The sequence below is a fragment of the Ornithodoros turicata genome, chromosome 2 (assembly GCF_037126465.1).
Source record: "Ornithodoros turicata isolate Travis chromosome 2, ASM3712646v1, whole genome shotgun sequence".
NCBI classification, from domain to species: domain Eukaryota; kingdom Metazoa; phylum Arthropoda; class Arachnida; order Ixodida; family Argasidae; genus Ornithodoros; species Ornithodoros turicata.
In genome coordinates, this window is record NC_088202.1 from 43,357,108 (window position 1) to 43,379,872 (window position 22,765).

Consider the following 22,765-nt stretch of genomic DNA (forward strand, 5'->3'; position numbering starts at 1 on the left):
CGAGACGACTGTGGCGACATTTTAATTAGGCCTGCTACGGAACAAATACGGATAACGGGGCCACGCCTTTTGCGTCTCCTTTTGCGCCACAGATGGGGCGTTGCTTGCGGAAACGGCCTCTTATAACAGGCACGACTGTCTTCGCTCGGCAAGTATGTCAGTGTGCCCCCAAGACTTCGGTTCCCGTTGTTTATAGCTGGTGTCTTGCGTGGAAAGTGTCTTCGTAATAAACAACGCCAGCGGCACGTGCAAAAACTTTCCCTAAACATTCCTCCCACTAAGAAAGAAAAAAAAAAGAGAAAGAGGGTGGGGGAGATTCACATGAGTGAGAACCGAAGTGACGTATCATCTTTTTCGTGATTGCTTTCGTCGTCTTTCCCTCTCTTTCTCTCTCTCACTCTTCAGCATGCTGCCCCGATATGCTTCGAACCGATTTTGCGCGTGTGAAAGCATACCGGGTTTATAATGAATATGAGAATTGATTTTGCGATTCTAAAAGCCGCGAAGGTGTAGACTTCATCGAATTTTCATATACATACGATGTGTGAGAAAGCAGCGAACCCGCAAGAAGAACTCGAAAAGAACTTCACCAATGATTTATGTATCTTCCGAGAATGCTTCGGTCATCACTCCCTCGATTTTAACATACGTACCACAGTCGCAACGATATAAACCTTCTTGAGGAAGCTTCCACGGAATTCTGCGACGTCAAGTAAATTAAATCTCGAAATCGGCAGTATCTATGGAAAGAGCCTGAGTAATTCGTGGAAGTTCATGAAAATTTAGCTATGTAGAGTTCGATGGCAACTAAAATTTTGCGGTTCCCAAAAATACAACAAACTATACAGAAAACAAAATTCACCCCCTACAAGACAGTCTTATACACTCTTCTATAAGACTACCTATTTTTTTTTAGTCCCCTCCTATGGATAAACTCGCCCATATTCTGTGCAGGGCTACACGAAGTCGCACGATATTCGTTATGCAACGTGGCTTTCGAAATACCGTTATTCTCGGTGAGTTGTGTGCAATATGTTCGCTAAACTGCAAAACATCTCCCCCCCCCCCCTCGCAATAACCTTGGAGCCATATACAACCGTACGAAGGTTGTAACACAGCAAACAATCTTAACAAGCACTTTGCAACACCACTCTCGTCTGAGAGGGGAGTGTGGCGACATGTTGAAATTGCCTAGCTAAAGAACCGAGGCCGTGCTGAATACTTGGAGTTGGAGGGTTCGAATCCTGCCACTGGCTGTGCTGTCTGATGTTTTCCCCAGGTTTGCCGGCAGGCTTTCCAGACGGATGTCGGCACAGTTCCCCCTGAAGTCGACCCAAGACGCATACTAACCCCCCACTCGTACTTGCTGTCCTCTCTGAGTCTATATCTGTCCACGCCTGTGCGCCACTCACAGCCATAGTTGCTTCGCGGCGCTGACATTCAAAAAAAGGAAAGAAAAGAAGGAAAATGAAAGGAAAAAAGAGCTAGAATCATTACGCAGAAACCAGCGTGTAGGTCCGTCCATGGCTTATGGACCACGTGACAGTGCGCACGTGACCAAAAATTTCCCGCCAAAGATGGCCCCGTGCAGCTACCGCATGTTTGGCACAACGCAACCAGATGCACCCAAATTGGCTATCGCACTTCTATTCAACACTGGGAGAACGCGGGAGGGGATAGTGCGTCTCTGTCGAGCTTATTGAAGGGTTCACGTGCGCGTTTTGCGGTGTGCAGTGTTCGATGTCACTTCGTGTACGGAGCTGTCCCCATAGCTGTCGGATTTTTAACTGGTCTCTCTCAAGACACAAACATGTTTGGTGTTAAACCAAGGAAAAAGTGCTGACGTCAGGATTCGGACCTGGGCCATCTGATTTCCGGTTTAATTTGATGCTGGGGCCTCGGAGGCTTACGGTGTTTGTGTCGTCGATTCTCGATCTTTGGTGTTGTTGCAATGGTCCTCCGTGGTAGCGTGTCTTGGACCCGAAGGGAAAACTAGGGAGCCAAAACGGGTTGGAGCGAAACAAGTATCTGCTTATTAACTTGCGAGAATTCATGTGTGAACGGCCAGAGTCCCGGTCAGAGAGAAGGAAGACCTCGTTTCCTCAGATGTCTAGCTTTTTTTTTAAATTCCGTGTTAGCACCGCGAAGCAACTGTGGCTATGAGCGATGTACAGACGTGGACAGATGGAGACAGGACAGCAGGAAGGAGTGGGGGACAGGGGGGTTAGTGTGGGTCCTGTGTCGACATCCTCCTTTTTTGTTGACATCGAACCCGAGCCCAGCATTCTGTCGACCTCCGTCTTGGACACGCGTGAGCCCCATTGGTTGTTCCAACATCGCAGGAGAGCTGAGTTTCAGGAATTCGCCTCCGCAACGTGACACAAAAGGTCCTGGCATGGTAGCCAGGTAGAGAAAAGGGGCTGAAACAGCTCCCACGCAGTCGACCCACGTATACATGGTCACGTAAGAGCTTTGTTGCTTATAAATGCCTTTCAACATATCACACAGTTGATATGTCCGATATTACGATAAAATCGGTCGGGGTCACGCCTGGTGTGAAACAACCCTCACCTTGGCGGGCAACACTGGCCCATGTACCCAGCCTTTTATGGGCGTGTGCGAGAGATTTTGGGTACGCAGCGCGCCGTAGATATCGCTGTGCTGTATACCCCGTGCTATGCGCATGCAACGTAATACATGCAGTACCTATCAACCTAGAGCGTGAGGTATTATATTTTTCCGCGTGTCCCATTGAGAAAATTCCTAGGGTTTATTCACCATGAACACTTGAGTTGGAATGACCACGTCAACTTTGCTCGTATAGCAAGATCCTTCCCGGTCTGTATGCATTGTCTAAACTCAGGTCGCGTTTTCCTATTCCAATTCTTGTAACAGCCTATATTACGCATTAATTCAATCGCTCATCTCCTATGCCTTGAAAGTGTACGGTCTCACGTATCATTGTACCTTGAATCATCTTATCATCATCCAGAAGAGAGCGATGCAGATCATCATGTCACCACCGCCCCACCGACTCAATTTCCTGTGCTTTCAATTGCATATCATTACTAGACATTTTTACTTTGGTTAAGTTTAAGGTTTTGCTCCTAGATTACAGAGTGTATCATGGTATGCTGCCTAATCTTTTAATATCGGCTAATCATTTGCGGCATTATGTTGCAACTTCCTTTTCCCCGAACAAATTTTGGTCTTCACTCTATGTCCTATTTTGCCCCCAAAGTTTGGAATTCCTTGCCACTACAAATTAGATCTATAAACAACTTTCCTCAGTTCAAGCAGCAACTACGCATATTTTTGTTGTAACAGAAAACCGTTTCCTATAGGTTTGAATCATTGCGTTCTACACTCAACTTATTTTTAGCTCTTGTAGCCCACAAGATAGCTTTTCCAGTGCCATTCTTATGTTTTAGTTATCTTCTTGTTTTCTGTTCCCACACATTATAACCTACTGACTATATAAATGTGCAATGTACAATTATACCATGTGAGAGGGACTGTATATCAGGGCTTGCCCTCACAGTCCCGTTATTTGTGTATTTGTTGTCGTGATCGATTCGAATAAACTACTTCGACTCTGACTTTGAATTTTGCCGATGCGCTTTACGGGCAACGCGAAGTTCGGGTCTACTTCGGCACAGTGTTGCCCAAAATTTTCAATTTGGATAATAATAAAAAAAAAGGAAAATTGATTGGTATCAAACATGCAAGGACTTGCGCTACTCAATGAACGCCTCAAATGGTACCTTTCCAGTATCGCAGCGGCACTGTAAGTTGCGCATTGCATCACTTCAATCAATCAATTTATCGCTCGACGTGGCATTCTCTTCCCGTCCCGATTGTAAGTGGCACCTTAAAGACCGCATAATCAAAGCAGCTGAAGCAATCCACCATTCTAAGCCACGTCGTATATCCTGTCACGTAGTCCTAATCCACACAGACATCCCGTATCCCAGAAGGAAAAAAAGAAGAAAAAGAGAATCCGCACAGTTTGATAGAAACAGCAATTTCAGCCCTCTTCCACTCGCAGTTCAATGGCCTCATAATTTCCACGTAAGGCCTCTTACACAGCCAGGCGCTGAAGATACTAATCGCGGCGTCGTTTCACGCCGACTTACAAAAGCGGAGGCCCGCAAACAAACGAAAGTGAAGCCGACTGACCCCTATTCTTTAGATCGCCGGCGCTCCCCACATGTGCCAGACAAGAGGAACAAACTGTGGCAGGTGTAGCACAGCGGCACTCATTATACACAAGAATGGTTATACGGGAAGGCCTTGGGTTGGCTCTCCGTCGCCGTGAAATCAAAACGAGGAAAGCGCGCACACGTCGTATGACACATCGCCCTCTTTGTTTTATCATATCAAACCGGAGGACTGGCAGCATTTCTTCCAGGGAAGAGTGCATCGTTGTTTGAGGCTCGATTCTACGCGTCACCGTGGACATTTAGTTTTGAGTGTTAAAGTAACACCGATGTGTGCGTGGACAGCATTTTTCGTTTGGTGAATTAATGCAGCACTAGTATTTTTCGGTGTATAACCGCGCGTTATACAGTAAAAAAGTGCTTTGAAGAGTGCGTTATACACGCGAATATTTTCCTACAGAGTTCCCTTTCTGGTCGGTAACGTGCAAATTCTAGCCTCTTCCAGGGTGTGCTGTGAGTTTCTCCCAAATCTCTTAGGGTCAGTTGACAAAGCAGGCGAAAGGGCGATGGACCCCAGTCCATCTGAATCCATAGCATGCTTAAGGATGCTATTGAGCAGTAAATAATCCTGAATTCATTTCAGAAGACTGCGAAAGGAGAAGGGACGCGAAACTAAATATCATTAATTCAATAATTCAAGTGAAGTATATGCATATATTATACACCGCCTTGGTTTATTGTGTATAGTGGTGGCAGTACAGAAGCTTGTAGCAACATTGCGGTGCGCGTTATACATCGAATTTTTTTCAAATTAGGCCCGTTTTTAGGAGTGCGCGTTATACACCGGAAAATACGGTACTAACGAGGGAGTGGGAAGACAGATAGTGATAACGGACTTTAAATAGTGACGTCACAGATGCCTACAGTACTTGATCAGCTGAATATACAGTACGGGCGCCTGTTTTCTAATATGCCCCACTGAAACCACACCCCTTGCGATATGTGCAAGCACAAAAGTGCGTCACATGAAATACTCACTCCGATGAAAAAGAAAGAAAAATGGTAAAGCTTCTAGTGTTTGCATCCGATCTGGTGTAGTTTATACATCGGTAGATTACGCACACGAAAAAAAAATGCCACTATTTCTTTTGTAGGGGCCTCATCCACCCCTCCCCTAATTATCGTGACACGAAGAGCGTGGTGTTCAAAGCATTTCCAAATGGTTTCGTCCTTGCATTCTTCTTGACACCAACAAACACTCGTTTTTTGCATTCTGCTTCCAAGTGAATACAACGCGCGATACTGGTGCTCGTTCACGCTCCTCTCTAACTAAGAAGCAGAGAGAACGCTTACCGGCGCGCATCAGGTGTGGCACAACCTTTGAATACTTCGAAAAGTCTCCTCCGAGCCGTCCAATATGTCCGCAATTAGGTGGACGAAGCCCACAATCACGGCAAACGAAGTGTCGCTCACCTCCACAGCGAGCCGAGGTAATTCTTCGGCCACTAGCCCGACACGACACGACGGAAGCCGATCAATAACAATGCACAGCACACAGCATCCAGGGAGCAAGCTGCAGACACTCCATTGCGAAGCACGCTTCCGCGGAAACACAACTGTCAACACCGTACGGAACGCCACATGTTACTCGAGTGACTGCCGAGACAGGTAGTGTAACCGACGAACATGACCGGCTGATAACCAGCGCACAGATGCGATTTTGCGCCGGTGCAGAAACACAAAAAAGGATCACAGACCGAAAGAAAACGGGAAGGCAGACTCTCCGCTGCCGCTCCCGAGGCTGGCTGCGGCGGCGCCGGCGTAGAGGACGCACTCTCGTGGAGATGAAAGGAAGTGAATGACCGACGCTAGCGGTGTTTTGCCGAACAAATCGTGGAGGCGGCAAATTCGGATCTGGGATCGTGGAATCGTGGTGTCAGTCGTGCCAGACGGCGACCACTTTCAAGCAGCCTTTCTCCAAGCGTACCAGTGGAACACAACGCATGATCAAAAAGTGAGATAGGTTGTTTCATAGCCTTTTCAATCTGCCGGTGGCCTCCACCTTTCATGCACTGGTGTCGGCCACGGTGTCGGGGATTCCGTGTTTTGAGGCAAGTTTTTACAGGATTTTCATGTTCACACGCATGAAACACACGGTTGTTAGAATATACATCGAAAGGAAAGTTGCGAGGGGACTCAGGGCCCGGCAAGTTAGCGTTAGCGAGCTAGTTAGCGCCTATGAGATGTTTCTCTCTCTCTCTCATTCTCTGACACACACAGACACATACGTAACAAAGCTGCGGAAAATCGCGATGCACGACATGCAGTATATCGAAAACTAAGTGTCACGTTAGAAATTGTTAAAAAAATTTTAGCAATTAATTTATATTATTTTTTGCAAAAATACTTTAATCTAAATGTAGTGTTGCTAGGACAGTTTAAAATATTTCAGGTAGATATTTATTATTTAGTCACCTTGTTCGTTACTTGGTCACGTATAGTTCAATCATTCCGAACGATCAAAATAGTTTCCGTCCTTTGGAATCATGGGCGAATGGCTGTTGCTATACAGTAGTTCAACCTCGGGAGAAAACTTTGGGTGCTGCACTTCAATTTATAATGCGTTGTTATAACTACTTGTCGCCATAGAGTCAATGCGTGAACATGAATCGTGGAAAACGCATTTCGCGTTTATCGCCGCGATCGTACTCGCTAGTTCATTCATATTAATGTCGGTATGTCAAGAGCTCCCAAAAGGGCCTTGCACGACAGAACGGGAGAATGTGCACGCATGAGAGCGCAAAATCTCTAGAAGCACAATATCAAGAAAAAATTCTAGGCGTTGAATTTACACATGTACTTTTCATGTTTAGCTACGTAGATGTGGCAGGTAATTTGCTCCGCTACAGACAATTGTACACGTCAAAGCTCTAGAACAATTCGAACTAAAACAGAAAAAACAACTCCCGAGAGGACGCCCGGGTCGGGTGGACCTCGATATTCCCGCTTGCGAAATCCCCGACCTGGAAATTCTCGTTTTCGAAACAAGGAAAATCAAAGAGAATGCCCGATTGCTTCGTAACATGGTATGCCGTGTTGAAAAACACCGTATCACTATTTAACCACCCAAATTAAATGGTTTTCGATGCTTGTCCAAGTCGTTTGAGCGAACGAAAGCCAATTTTAGCGGCCGTTGGGCTTAGCAGGGCAGACAGGACGGAACACCACGTTGGTTAGCTTACTATTAGGTTAGTTCATGTTCGGTTTTTGCATTTTGATGTCCAGGTTAGTCTACGTTCGCCGTTAGCAGTTTCCAGTGCGCGACTGTGCATTTCATAGTCAAGTAACGTTGATTTCCAGTAGTTCATTTTGCAGCGGGGATTTCGATCGAGGTACACCCGCCCGGGCCGACTGCTCCGCTCGCAAACTCCTCGGAACGGCACGTCCACGTACACACTGTGGCGCAGAATAGCAAAGGCGGAAAAGGTACTCTGTTCATGACAATATGTTATGCACGTAGTGCATCGTTGGTGTACATGTCAATTATGCGTTCCCTGGAAAATTATTGTATTTACGTTCGTGCTTGTGCCAGCAACATTCATGTCCGCTCGCGTATCACGAAGATGACAGGCTCATACTCGATATTTTTGCTTGCCTTCGGCACCCGTCTACATGTACAGGTTGGGACAAAAGTTTACGGAACACGCGAGCGACGTACGTTTTCTTCTGTGCGACACCCTAGCGGCAGCCGGAAGCGGGTGAGTTCACTGTTTCGGAGGGATGGAAGGGTGCGCCGGGAGCGACACACAGCCAGCGGGAACTCGTATTTCCCAGGCACATCCAAGCGACACTGGAGCGACCACTGCGTGTTAGTGATGGGCAGTGAGTGAATGATTCGTTCTTGGTGAACGAATCAGTAGCCTGAGCTGAGTGAATCGATTCACCTTCCCTAAAAAGATTCGTTCATTGATTCACCTTCAATTAGGGTTCTCGAAAACTACAAAAAAGAGGAAACACTGATTTCAAAACATTTGACGAGGTCGGCACGGCGCCATCTCTGAATGCGAATCGCAATCACAGCACACATCCGCAGTTACGTGCGCATGCGCGCATACGGTGTGGTCGTGTGGGCGTATGGTGGGGGCGCACAGCAGCGCGCAAGCGAGACTGAATCAAACGAATCAAATGAATCGGCCTGAACCTTTTGATGCTTGATTCAGTTCAGAGGCGTATGGATCACGGTTGGCTGGTGCGCCGCTGCTCCCCTTGAGTCGAGGTGACTCGTTTGCTGTGCGTTTTAGATCACTGATTCATGTAGCAGTCCGTTCGCTTCGGACAGTTCGAGTTCGAGGGAGAACCTTTGTATGGTTGTGCGGCTCACCGATTCATTGAGTGCCCCATTTGCGATGGAGGTCGGTTAGGTGGTTCGGTTGTGCGCTGTGCTCATGTGGCTCACTAACTCGTTTTCTGATCCGTTCGCTTCGCGCCGTTGGCCAGCGGGAGTGTCTGGCTCGCTGAGTCATGGTGTGATTCGTTCTCTTCGGGCTATTCTGAGACTGTTTGTTCGCGCTTTATGGCATTATCCATGGAATGGTCTGACCGCTCCTGATCGAGTGAGTGGGAACGGGGCTTGGACTGGTTCGCTCTGGACTGTTTGGTGTTCCGCGGCTGATCCTTTACGGGGATGGATCCGTTCGGTAGATAACTAGTTCATTATATCATTAAGCGGTCTTAATAACGGTAGCAACCCTGACGCGTCCGTTCGAAAAGGGGTGCAACCGTTGCCGTGCTAGCGCTGTAACCCTTGGTCTTTTTATTAGGATTTGTTTATTTCTCGCCGTATGAAGGCGATAAAACTGGCAACGTGAAGTAATGAGATTTGCATGAAACTGCTCGGGACCCGACTTTAATGAGAGGCGATGTCCGTAGCATATACATTAGCGACAGCATACATTCGGTATAATTTAGGTTAGAAAACAGATGTAACATGAATGAACAGATAATTGTAGTGAACAAAAGTGTAAACATGACGCGACTTGCGTTTTGAGTTCGAATGTTCGAGCTCTGGTTACCACGTTTTTATTTCGTGTTTGTTCATTTCCTATGAGTGTCGTGCTGATTGTGAGTATGTATTGTATTGTATTGTTCATCAACATTAATTTATCTTTAATAAACATATCCCCCATTAATTTATCTGTCGTTTTTGAGTATGTAATAATAAGCAGAGATAATCACAGCAACATGCGGTTGCCAGAAAAGCGCCGTTCTCCTCTTGACCTCTTTCTTTATAATAAATGTGAGGTCAGCGATCACATGACCTGATGACGTCATTGCGTCACGTGTGTCGTGACGTCACTGAATCACTGAACGAATCTTTTGAACGAATCACTAAAATGAACTGAATCAAATGAATCGATTCACTAAAAAGAGTAGTTTTGCCCATCACTACTGCGTGTCGCTAATAGCGCATCCATCCACCCCTCCGAACCAGTGAACTCACCCGCTTCCGGCAGCCGCTAGGGTGTCGCACCGAAGAAAAAGTACGTCGCTCGCGTGTTCCGTAAACTTTTGTCCCAACCTGTACCTTGGTGATTCTTCAAATGAGCTTGTTTTCATTACAAGGCTAGATATAGGCGGCGTAGGTTGCAAGAGAAGCGCTTTGTTGTGCTGTTCGTCTGCCTATAATACACAGAGGAAAGAACAGACACGACCCAAGAATAGCCCGCGCACAGTCAGGAGGCCGACCTCGAGGTACTGCACTGTCGTTATTGCGCAAGGTCACGTTACACAGTGCACAGATCGAGTGGAGCCTAAAACAATATGTCATTAGGCGCATCAATCCCATGAGGGTTTATTTATATACCGTCAGCAATGTTATCTCGCCAAATTGCTTTACGTGCGTACGTCGTTCGATGTCGAAGCACGAAGCAGGGGTTCCTACAAAACTAGGCACCTAAAGCGATCATTTAAACCGTAGTTCAAGGCCGTCTCGTTCGCATCAATGATGCACCTTAGAGGAGGTTTCTGTTTCTGCATTCGTTGTGACCCCCCATTATACATATAATGGTGCCATCTTCCCCGTACTGCAAAACAAATTGCACTGTACAACTCCGTACACTAAAAACCCTATGGGCAATGGCAATAAAAAGTACGGGGGAAATGCATGCTCATTTGATCGAGGAGCAGAAAACAAAATTCTTTAGGATATGTTATAGAGGCCATACAGTCAAAACAATTACTTGAAACAGCTAGGGCTTGTAGCATGACCCTGATCATGCGTAGGCTAGCTGGTGCTTCGCGTTAGCTATCAAAATACACCCGTTGATGGTTCCATATAGCGTTTCCCCTTCCTTCACTCATACTTGTTTTCATTACAATGTTTTGAAGGGGTCCGAGCCCTGCTATAAGCCTCGGAACAAAAAGATAAATTGATATTGTGAGGGACGGACTGAGAACCAAGCAAGCCTAACAGAAAGCACTTAGAAGAGTTGCAATACCGCATTTAGTGTCCGAGTGCCCGAGATCTGAGCCTCTCCCTTTCATCTTTCTTTCTTACAGAGATCACCCAAGAGAATATACTTTAGCGTACCTTAGCGTACCTTAGCGTATATCTTGGGACTAGAACAGTCTCCCTAATTATAGACACGGAAATTGAGTTTTGAACTCTTCTGTTAGATTACTGAAGATGAAAACCCGTTTTCCCCGGGAACGTTTTTACGACAAAGGTTACAGGCAGTGGCTCGTCTGTGTAAAGCAGGGTTTCGCGGCGTCAGACACGCTGACCCCATGTTGATGTTGTGGCTGTTGTCGCTGACGCGCACGTCGCAGATGAGGATCATAGACGTGGATTATTATTACGTTGTACGCCTATATGAGCATTTTACCAGCGCCGACGCTCAAAGCTCATTCCGCAAAGAAAGAAACTGTACCGGTAACCGCGTTTGCCTGTTGGTTGTAACGCTGTAATGTACTGTTCTGTTACCAAGCGGCGGCTCGACGAAATAGGTCTCTAGTGAGCATCACCACCAGGAGCAATAACAACTATGCGACCCTCCACGAGATGCGAATGTATCAAGCGGTATTCTGTTATTCTTCCAAAGGCGACAAAAGGTATTCCATTCCCGATAAAGTGCAGACCGTGCACGGGAGCGCGTTAAGTGACATTTAACATGGCTTGAAACTCCGCTTCATTCATCGAGCTGTCTATCAGGAGCCACCATGCACAATATTTTCCTCGAGCACAAACGCACGGGAAAGGATGCCACTTCGGCCCGGCCCGATCTCCTTGCGAGACGTCAGCCGACCATAAACATACGTCACGAGTCACCTGATTGACTCTGCCAATGGGATTGTCAACGTCACGGAGTGACGTCTGCTTCCCTCATTCACTTACGCGCAACACTTACAAGGAGTGCGGGTTTCTAGAGGGCTTGTACGTCAGTCCAGATGCCTCTCTCGCGCGATACAGGTCAGTCATGATTGTCATTTCTTCCCAGAAGCACAACACGCCACATAACGTGTATTCACACGAGCGACATTCCCCAGAATACGCCGGCGGAAGATGCAAAAAACGTCATAGCTTTCTGCTGTTACGTAAACGGGAGCGCTCAACGCCGTGCCTTCGCGTGTACTGTTAATCGTGGGGAATATCCTGCGAGTTATTCTGTAGCAGACGACAGGAAAAGGCGCCGACGGTGTCATCTGCTAAGTGTGCAGTACACCATTCCCTATATTCCGACACCGTGTGAATGCTCAACAAAACACGGGGCGGAACTTCGGCTCCATGAACAGTTGTTGCCTTTTCTTGAGCTAGAATCTATCGGTGAGGATAACGCTTGTGTGAATACACAGATACAAGAATAAATAAATAAATAAATACCGGGGGGGGGGGTATTTTACTGCTCATTTTAAAATGTTCTGAGACGCTTCCTGCTTTGTAGGTTCTGTCGTTACAAGGTTTTTGTCAAGGACTGATCAAAACTGTCCGGAACTACTATTTACCTTTCTTGTGTGTGGACGATCCTAAGACAGGAATAAATAAACGCATTCCGTGCAAGGAGCCGGTATCTTTGCTTCTGTACAGGCGTTCTACCGCGAGCAGGATGTGCTCTGCCCACGTAAGTGAAGGTGAGTCAGGCAGCTTGCAACGAGTTTGCACCGGTAGTGCCGCGTAATATATGAACGTCGCCGTTTTCACCGGCAGGCCACTGGGTGAGGCTCGGCCCTTTGGCGTCCACACCCAACAGCACACGCTGTGCTTGCGTGCTCGCAACGTACGTGTAGGCGTTCAAGCACGCTATGCTATGATACTCTATGGGCGAACAAGAACGGCCAGTCAGTGACGGGCCTTTCCTCTAATAATAACGTCTCCTTGCTACAAATGTAACCAAGCAAGGAGAAGGGCACTGGACATAACTGTCAGATTCGAGACTCAAAGTTACTCGCGTGCCAATACAGGGTGACCCCAAGACTGACACTGAAGTCGGCGCGTGTATTTCTGTCGTCTACATCGGTGCTCTCTGTGCACCGTTGGAGTGCAATACTTGTCATAAAATGGGGACGAACTATGTTACGTGCTGACAAAGTTAATATACGCTAGCAATTATTAGCCCGTCACATCAGATATCAACGTGTCAAAAAAAAAAAAGTAAAGGTCCGAACACGGACCCGGAGTCCACATCATATTCAAAACTACTCGGACATCTTGCGAAGATGAATTGTTCCAAATTACGACGTGAAGACTCCAAGCAAGAAAATCGCAGAGCGAACTACGTAAATCAACGACGTGGCTTCAGAGTCAGTCGTTTCATCTACGAGTCTTTTTACATATACATCTTTCACAATTTTTTCGGCGCAGCTAGGGGCCAAGTGTCAGAAGTGTCCCTTTAAAGTTTCCATGTGGTAACCGGACAGATCCATAACGAACTGAATGCTACCGACAAAAGAAAAAACGATCCGATGAAACAGCATTCGATTAAATGTCCCTTCTTGGATGTAACGGCGTTCGATGAAATTGCCCCGAATCAGTCGGTGTCACGGGGTGTGTCAGTGTTTGCCTACAGCACCGCGCACATCAACGGAAGTAATGAAAGAGCAGGTGATTCCTTCGAAGGCGTCGAAGCTGCCCTAAAAGTGACGCCTACGAGCAGCACAAACCATAATGTTGCTGCAGAGTATGGAACAAGTGTTTGCACTGCAGTGTTCTAGCTACGCATAGCACTGCCTGAAGGGCAGGTTGAGTACTCCGGCTCGCTCGACAGTATGTGCGCTTACCATGCTCGATTTCTTGCCGCACGTTTGTCCTGCACAGTACGTTATGCTTCTATGAAACTGCAGTTATAAAGCTCTCACGCTTTCTCCGGCTGTAGCGCCTCCCGCTTCAATGAAAAGTATGGGACGATTCAAACTTACGCATATAGTAAGAGATATACGTGGTTCCGCGTGACATCCAGATTGAAATACTATAACGTTTTGAAAACCGCGCGGATAAGATACGAATAAAGCCACGTGCCTATAGCAGCAGGGATATCTGCATTTTATCCGCAAATAATTAAGCACCCGTGCCTCTGCCGACGTCCCCTACACCCTTAAAAATGAACTTCACCGCATAGCACGCTCCTAACCAACCATAATACCGAGCGACATCGTTCTTTCCACTGATTCGCTCAAAAAGGAAGGCGTATGCCATTTTTGTGGCCTTATGCAGTTCATAATTGCCACAAACATGGCGCATGCCCCTGCTTTCATGAAATTAGGGGAGAGAACGTTGTCATATTCGGGATGACGGTTGGCTAGGAGCGTGCTATGCGGTGAAGCTCTCTTTTTAAAGTGTAGGGCTAGAGGGAGCCACAAGTGAGAGCACGCAGTGAACACAAAATGGTGCCGAAGTATGATATTCATTGCATTGCTGTGCCTTTAACTGCTGTCATTGGACAGCTGTACATGACATGACGTTCCTGCGCAAGTTTGTACGCTGAAAAGCAGAAACGTTTGTAGCATATGCCATTTTCGTCATGACTGCATAGTGTAAGTTGCAGAGGCACGCAATCTTCCGCGAGGGAGGTCAAACACGATGAGCCGTGTGCTGAGATTTCAGGGCACGATAAAGAATCTCCAGATGGGGCAAAAGTAATCAAATTCACAATTATCGTAGCTGTCTCGCATCGTAAAGCTAGGAATTATTATTTTCGTCGTGGGGATTCTTTCCTGCAAATGCAACAACTGCCGGATGAGCGGTTATGCTCAATATCCGCACGGGCGCGGATACACCTGTTTGAACTAGCGCAGGTGCGGATACGTATCTTATCCGCACTCGCCTCTACTTATAGTGCCGAACCTTTAAGTTGGTATTTTATCTTTGGTTTTTCTTGACATATGCTCGGCTACTTGCGAAACAGCTTTGTTACTGAGGCCTCCATGAGATTGCACGCGCTTAATTTCCGACGAAGCAATGTTGATATTGATGAGGTTATTAGGAATAAGCAAAGTAAGACAAACTGAAAAATAAACTGTGGACAAACGCCATGAAGCCCGCAAGAAAAAGAAAGGTCTAACAATAATTCTCACCTTTCTTGCTGAAGTTGTTGCAGTAAAGACACGTGATGCCGCTCAAATCCGGGAGGGGGAGCGCGCCAAGCTTTTTTCGCAGCTGGAGCCTCCTGCGTGCAAAATGGTATCTTCCACGACGACTGCTGAAAGTTCACCGCACGTCCATCTGTAGGAAAGTGAATGACCAACGAGTAATTATACACTCGTGCGAACCACAAACTACGGTAACCCGCGCCTGAAACAGAGTAATTTGCCTGATCCGCATGCAGGCCGATCGCGTGTTTTGGAACCAACCCACCTAGTGAATAGCTTCCAGGGGAAGGTGCGGCAAAGCGAGGTAACATACCTAGGGAGAAAAAAAATCATGCATGCCCAAATCGAGGAAAAAATTGATTTCTTTCTTCCATTTTTTTTTTTTTCACTACGCATTCGTCCGCCAGCTGTGCGTTAACGAGTGTACTTGAGTGCACAACAGCAAGAGCAATGGTGAGCGGCACATACAGGGTGTTTCATCTAATAACGTAAGCAAAATTCAATTGAAATATCTCCTCGCCTGAATATTATTGGGTCAACACCTTCGGTGAGCTTCTGCCATGATTTAGGAACACACTGATCAATTTTCAGTCGAGAGAAATAGAGTTTTCTACTCCGAAATTTGTCAGGTGAATGCAACGTTTTTTTTTTTTTCTTCTTGCTTCTGTTTCAGAATTTTGTTTATTTTCGAAAGCCGGATTACGGAGAAATGTTGAATAGGAAGAACCGCATATCTGACACTACGGAAATATGCTCATCCTAGCGAGCGTCTAATTTTGTGTTGGCAGTGAAATGTCGGCACGCGCCAGCAAAAAACAATATAAAGCGAATGATGACGTCAAAATGATGTTACCTTTCACGTGTGAACAATGCAAGGCGGCGATTTTGCCACGAACTACCACCTGAGTGTTGTTACAAAAGACAGCGGGTGTAGGGCACCCCTGTGTTCCAAATTACTGTCGCCAGCTGGAAACTAAAAGTTGGGAGAACAACGGTGCGTTTGCTAAAATCATGACTATGCACGGCGGCTAAAGATTATCGGTCCTGTCACCCTGGCCCAAGAAAAACAACGCTATGCAGGATGGCGCCAGCCCTGAACACCGTGATCGCCTGTGGTTGGAGAGAACTGAGGTGACCCCCAAAATTGTTTTGTTTTTTCGCGGCGACGGGTTCTGCAACGAATAAAATGAGCTACAGGGAAAGAACGACGAGTGCAGGTTACCTACAGAGCGCGCGCGAGGCCTCTCTTCCCGCACTCCTAAAAAAAATAATCCACTCGTGAATAGAGCACATCGGAGAACGAGAGAACGTCGTGACGTACCGTGGTCCCCGAGCACGTGACTCGTGACGTTGAGCGACACAGTTCAAGCAGGTATGGACGACCTGAGCCCCTACGTCATCGATTACGTTTCACCGCCGCGCAAAGCATGCTGGTGGGTACCTATCAACCTTTTCGGCCTTCCAGCCGACGCGTTCTTCCCACTTCTTGCCCACCACAGCAAAATATAACCTCGAAGCGGTCTTCACGTGACGTCAATGTTTGTAAACAGAGGGTCGTCTATAGACGACCTGAGCCCCTATGTCATCGATTACGTTTCGCCGCCGCGCAAGGCATGCTGGTGGGCACCTATGAACCTTTTCGGCCTTCCAGCCGACGCGTTCTTCCCACTTCTTGCCCACCACAGCAAAATATAACCTCGAAGCGGTCTTCACGTGACGTCAATGTTTGTAAACAGAGGGTCGTCCATAGACGACCTGAGCCCCTATGTCATCGATTACGTTTCGCCGCCGCGCAAGGCATGCTGGTGGGCACCTATCAACCTTTTCGGCCTTCCAGCCGACGCGTTCTTCCCACTTCTTGCCCATCACAGCAAAATATAACCTCGAAGCGGTCTTCACGTGACGTCAATGTTTGTAAACAGAGGGTCGTCTATAGACGACCTGAGCCCCTATGTCATCGATTACGTTTCGCCGCCGCGCAAGGCATGCTGGTGGGCACCTATCAACCTTTTCGGCCTTCCAGCCGACGCGTTCTTCCCACTTCTTGCCCATCACAGCAAAATATAACCTCGAAGCGGTCTTCACGTGACGTCAATGTTTGTAAACAGAGGGTCGTCCATAGACGACCTGAGCCCCTATGTCATCGATTACGTTTCTCCGCCCCGCAAGGCATGCTGGTGGGCACCTATCAACCTTATCAGCCGCGTTTTTCCCGCTTCTTGTCCACCACAGCACAATATAACCTCGAACCGGGCTTCGTGTGACGTCACACGATTGTGAACAAATGTGACGCCACTGGAGGACCAGTTAGAGGTTATATAGACGACCCTCTGCTTAGAACGTCTTCTCATGACGTCGCATGTTTCTAAGCAGAGGGTCGTCTATATAACCTCTAACTGGTCCTCCCGTGGCGTCACATTTGTTCACAAACATGTGACGCCACGAGAAGACCGGTTCGAGGTTATATTCTGCTGTGGTGGGCAAGAAGCTGGAAAAACGCTTCGGATGATAAAGCTGATAGTGACCACTAGCATGCTTTGCGCGGCGGCGAAACGTAATCGATGACGTAGGGGTGCGGGTTGTCTATAAGTGGCGCGTGATCTGGGAAAGAAAGGTACGGGGCAAACCCTAAGTCACACGAGGATCGTACCGGCCGTCCACGGCCGCTTTCTCCGACTGTTTTTGCAAATTTCATTCCGCAGTTATAGTATACACCGCAGAGCGAAAGTATTTAGCACGGTGGCTCCTGCAGGACAGTTCGATTAATGGGACAGGGTTTCGAACCACGTTAAGTGTCACCTCATTGCCCCTTTAAGACGGTGCTGACAGACTTGAGGACGACTTGAGGCGTCGGTGCTTAGTGAAGTGGAAATATGGCAGTTGAAATATAGCGGTGGTCGAAAAAGCCACACAGCGGCGGGTATCGAACCGCGCGGTTGCCGGTCGAGTGCGCTATCCACTACGCTACGCTGGCATCCTTCGTTACAAACCTGCTTTCCGACGGCTTATCAAGGGGCCTCAATTCAACTAACGGGACATGTACTCACTATCTTCACATTCACCCATACACATGCAACAAAAGTACGAGCCAGCGGCTTCTGGTGAACATGATGATGGAAAGAAATCCTCCTGTCACACGGGCTAATAGACCTCTCACTGTTTGTAAACAAATGACGTCATAGTGTTTGACAACGCCACCAAATTGGTAGAGTTGAACTATGTTCCATGCTAGGGGCGAGCAAGGTCGCGCCCGAAAGCCATGCACGGTCACGAGAAAGGGAAGAAAAGTAGGGCTTTCGGTCCTACTTTTCTTCCAATAGGAGGCAGCGAACAAGTGCCCATTCGTGGAACTCAGCCCTCCCCTTCCGATTTGTTTCAGTTTCAGTCTGTCTACCAACGTCATGATGACGTCTCTCGGGTTCAGGTGTATTTAGTGCCATTTTCGTGAAGTGCACTCTTCCCAAGCGAATGTCACTTCCCCTACGTTCTTGCTACAGTTTAAAGGTGTACATAGGGCCATCCAAAATATTTTCAGTATAAGACATCTGATGAAATTATATGTGTCAATTTGCCGAACAGCACAAAAGGTTTTGATGCATTTTTTTTTTGGGGGGGGGGGGATAGGAATTGAAAGGGTGACCGTGGGCACGGAGGATTTCATTGTGATGAAAGATGAAAGTCACTGAAAAGGTAAGCCAGCTGTAGGGGTCGAACCCGCATTTTCTGGATTGTCGATCCAGGGCTCTACCAATTGAGCTAATTCATTGTCCCGCGGGAGTTTCCCTGTCGGCAATGTTTCTTCAGATTTCTGAACAGCTGACTAGCAGACGGTACTCTGAACCAATCAGCAAGCCCGGACGGTGTAGCGTCAGCGCAAGGTCTCAGGCTCTCCACCACCGTTGAGCACGGTCGCTTTCCGCGGCGTACTTTAAATTCAATTTCTGCGATGCTTATGACCCTGTGGGGTGAATTACTTCTCATGGTGCATTTTACTGGCATACTTAACAGTTTTATAGAAAGAAAACAGGGTGTTAAAAAATGACTGCTGTGCTACTTTAAGTAGATAGTAAGAGAATGAACGGCGGCAAAATTTTTAGGCGTGAATGTTTTTGTTTGATTTGATTTCTGAGCCTTTATAGATACCAACATGACACAAATGCGCTCTGAGACGTTGCTCCGTTCCTGATACCCCGTATGACAACAACAAATGTGGCCACGGACATATCGCCACACAGCGTAGCTTTTCGCACTGTTGCTGTTAACGAGAGTACTTACATGTTCGTTTGGCAGAACGTCGCCCTGTACTTAAAGAAAATAAACGCGCTGTTGAAAATACTTGTTTAAAAATATTGTGGTTGCCAGGACCTTTCGTTCTTTTTCAATAATATCTTAACTCGTACGTCAAGGCCTGCTGTCGAGGCTACGCACTCGGTCCTCCGCACAGAAGTGAAGTGAGTTTGGAGAACTCACTAAATCGTTAGTGCACTTTCCGCAGAGCGTCACTAAAAGATGCCGTGTGGCACCACACGAATGACACTAAGTGCAAGTGTCACTCACTGGAAGTGACCGTAGTTCGTGTGGCAGTTGTATAACTTGTTGTGAGGCAGACACACATACAGACACAAACATCAAGGTGTTGCTTATTACGCACACTGAGGCTTGTGTTATGTTCGTCTGTCTGCGTGTGTCTCAGTGGTGAAAGAACGCGGTGAAATTGGGAGAGGATGGCATATACGCAGATCAGGTGGTGGACGAGATCCGTGGAGAGCCACGAGATCCACAGCTTGAGCTTAGGCAACAAACAAATATAAGGACGACACATCTCACTCCCCTAGTTAAAAACAACGTTCACGAAACACACAACATTGGCATAAACGACAGATTCCGGCATGTAGGCGACCGTACTTTCAGCCCCGTACACAGCAAACGCATCGTCACTACGTGACGTTTACTTTCCTGACCTGCAACGTAAGCGAAAGGAAAGAAAGTAGGGGAGACGCGTCTGCCGCGCGCACTGCAGAGAAGCTGCACTCTTATTTTGTATCCTTGGTGTGTACATGGCTGTTAGAAACACACACACAAACAAAGTTAGAAACCCAGTAGATATGGGCGTTCACACACTCCCACACCCCCCACGAGGTGCAGATCCTGAAAAAATCTTTGAATGCATACATCCTGTTCGTACACGTTTCTGTCGGAACAGGATCTCGGAACTTATTCGTCGCAACGGACCTGCGCATTCTACCGTTCAACTGCCTGTCGCTGCTATCCCCAGTTTCGAGATGGTACCAGAAACAGAGCACGCATACATCCAAAGTACATATTCGAGCTTGCAGCCTCACACCGTCATTTCATCTGACGTCTCCTACGTTGAGTCAATGAAATAATGAACTACCTTCCTCACGTTTACCTTTCTCTTTCACGCGGAATACCAGACAAGAACGGTTCATCATCGGTTCCAATGGTTCCGGACCAGTATCTAGTATATAAAATATGCCCTGGAGATCATTCACCCATGTGAACCTTATATAAGCACGCTATAAACGCAACCGCAGTCATTGTTTGCATTTTCCCACGTAACAGAATAATACGTTTCTTATCCAGGAATTCAGCGACACAGGATTATTGGAGATGATCGAACCGAGAAAGTCGTTACTATTTTTAGATGACAAATGTCAATGACCCGCAGGGTCATATTTTCGCATTCCAACTGGAATGCTCCAAATGAATCGCAAAACGGTAGATTGCCAGTGGTTTCTCATCGAATCTCGAACAGACGAGGTACACAAAGGAAGTACAAATTGGAACACTCTGGTAGCAGCATATTTAAGCAATTGCCACAACATACGTGCACGCGGTGCCGCGAATGTCACTACAGCCAGTGAGAGCATCCTGAAAACCGACCTCCATTCAGTGCGTACTGGGTGATAGTACTCACAGAAACAAACGTAAAGCTGATTTCCCTGCGACGCATCCTTGTCATGAGGGGAGAGACGAACGGCAGCGGGACGAACTAGCCTCCAACCCAGCAATCTCACAGGCGATCGCCATCCGTGTTCAAGGCTAAATCCCCATCCAACAGAGCGGACAGACTCACACATTTTGAAATGCATCATGCGTCAGGGAGGGAATTGAAATGAGAAGCACAAAATGAAAGTGCTGCACCTTGTAGATCAGGACAGGATTCTCTGCTATACTGCACTTCTACGGAACTTGCCAGTACATTGGCAAAGCATGTTAAGGGAAATCCCCAACAGTAACAGTACGTTTGAGAGATTAATTAATCGAACGTAGGATATTCTCATGTATTCCTGCTGAACCTAAAACAAAATTTGCACTTCAAGACAATGCGAAAGTAAATTAGAGTTTTTTTTTTCTTTTTCGTTTTTCCTTTTTTTTTGTGTGTGTTGTAAAGCATCACAAACTCTACTATTTCCCTCACAATCCTCATGTAAGAATATCACAAAAAAAAATCTAAGCAAATGTTCACCATAGCTTTGAGAGAAACATAGAAACATGTTTCTACTGATCCACACATCCGTAGGAAACAGTGTCTACAGGGAAGTATTGCAAACAGACTCTGGAACGTTCAGCAGTCTCAGACGTTACACTTTCTCAGAGGACCCACAGCAGCGGCGTAGCCAGAAAAAATAGTTCAGTGTGGGAGTTCCAGGGGGACCTTACATGGGAGAGGAGGATATCCCCCTCATTTCCCTATCCCAAACACACTACAAAAGGTACAATTTCGTAGGGGTTTGAACTCCCTAAACCCCCACTCTGGCTAGGCCAGTGACCCACAGCCAGACCTGTAAAAATTACTTTTCCAAAGTAATTGAATTATGATTACAATTACATGTTCACAAAAGTAATTAAATTACAGTTACAATTACTCATTTTCTATTGTAATTCAATTATGATTAGAATTACTGAAAAAAGTTATTGCATTACACTGAATTACATTCACGAAGCTGACTGCAAGTGGCAGACGACGTGCAAACCGCAAGATTTGATGTACACATTTAGTGCACATGTTCTGAAAGATGGTGGTAGTTGTGCTTGTGGCAGAAAAACAAGTTAGAGAAGTCTTACACAAGGACAAGTCTCAACACCGAACGTCACAGTCAAAAGGCTTTCTTTCTTCAGGTATGTGAACAAAGTGCAGATCATGAGTGCAGCTTGTAACGTCCATTGGCTTTCAAGAGTAAGGCAGAGTAAGGTATTCTCAAAGTTCTTGTCTGTAAAGCTGCCACGTCGCCTTGTCATAACAAGACCACCAACCGAAAACAGATGCTCCGGCTCCACTGATGCACTGCTGGGCAGCCCAACATTGTACTTCATATGGACACCTCGAGCACACAAAGAAGATATTTCAAGCACTCTAACGACTCTGAAGTGCGGGTCGATACCCACAATTCGTACTCCTTTTCCCATGACGCAAGAGTCTTTATCCTTCCACATTCAAATGTAAAAAATCTGTACCGAAAAATGTACCGATCTGAATCGAGTCTTTGGGTAATCACTGTAAAAAAAGAAAAAAAAAGAAAACGGTGTGGAACTGACCCAAACTTTAAACATTGGGCCTTCCCAGATAGCGTTCAAAGTAATTCCAAAAGTAATTCAAAATGTGTGATGTGTTACTTGTAAAAGTAATTCAATTACTTGTAATTAATTACTTTCTAGGTCTGCACCGCAGCTATGATAACATAATGCAATATAACATTTCAACTGGTTCTTGATGTTCTTTGATTATTTACTTTACACTCCTTTCAATGCTCAAGCCATGTATGATGCATATATTATTGACATTCTTAGGTAGCAACCAAGTTGAAGATGGCCCAAGTGCCAGGGGTACTCAGTCTTCATTAAAACATGAAAACAGCACTGGCAACTACAACAAGTTTAAAACAGCAAAAATTATAATATTTCAAAACTCATACAGGTTTCATCATCAGAAATGAAACGCCCTGACATCCAACCGTGCTATTTATAAAGTAGGGGTTAACTATAACTATGCTTGGACACTA

General features: G+C 46.5%; 1 protein-coding gene across 4 annotated transcripts in view; it reads right to left on the reverse strand.

Annotated features, from left to right (window-relative positions):
- The window catches only part of LOC135385335 (uncharacterized), a 91,526-nt gene that overhangs the window by 65,980 nt on the left and 2,781 nt on the right, over window positions 1-22,765 (reverse strand). Inside the window, exons 3-4 of one of the 4 annotated variants that reach the window (XM_064614603.1) lie at window positions 15,007-15,054; window positions 14,727-14,874 (exon numbers count right to left, since the gene is read on the reverse strand). In XM_064614603.1, coding sequence (XP_064470673.1) covers window positions 14,727-14,874; window positions 15,007-15,054 — 196 coding nt within the window. Of the gene's footprint in view, window positions 1-5,513; window positions 5,542-14,726; window positions 14,875-15,006; window positions 15,055-20,679; window positions 20,750-22,765 lie in introns of those variants that run through there. The other 3 variants (XM_064614605.1, XM_064614604.1, XM_064614606.1) reach the window with 3 other exon arrangements.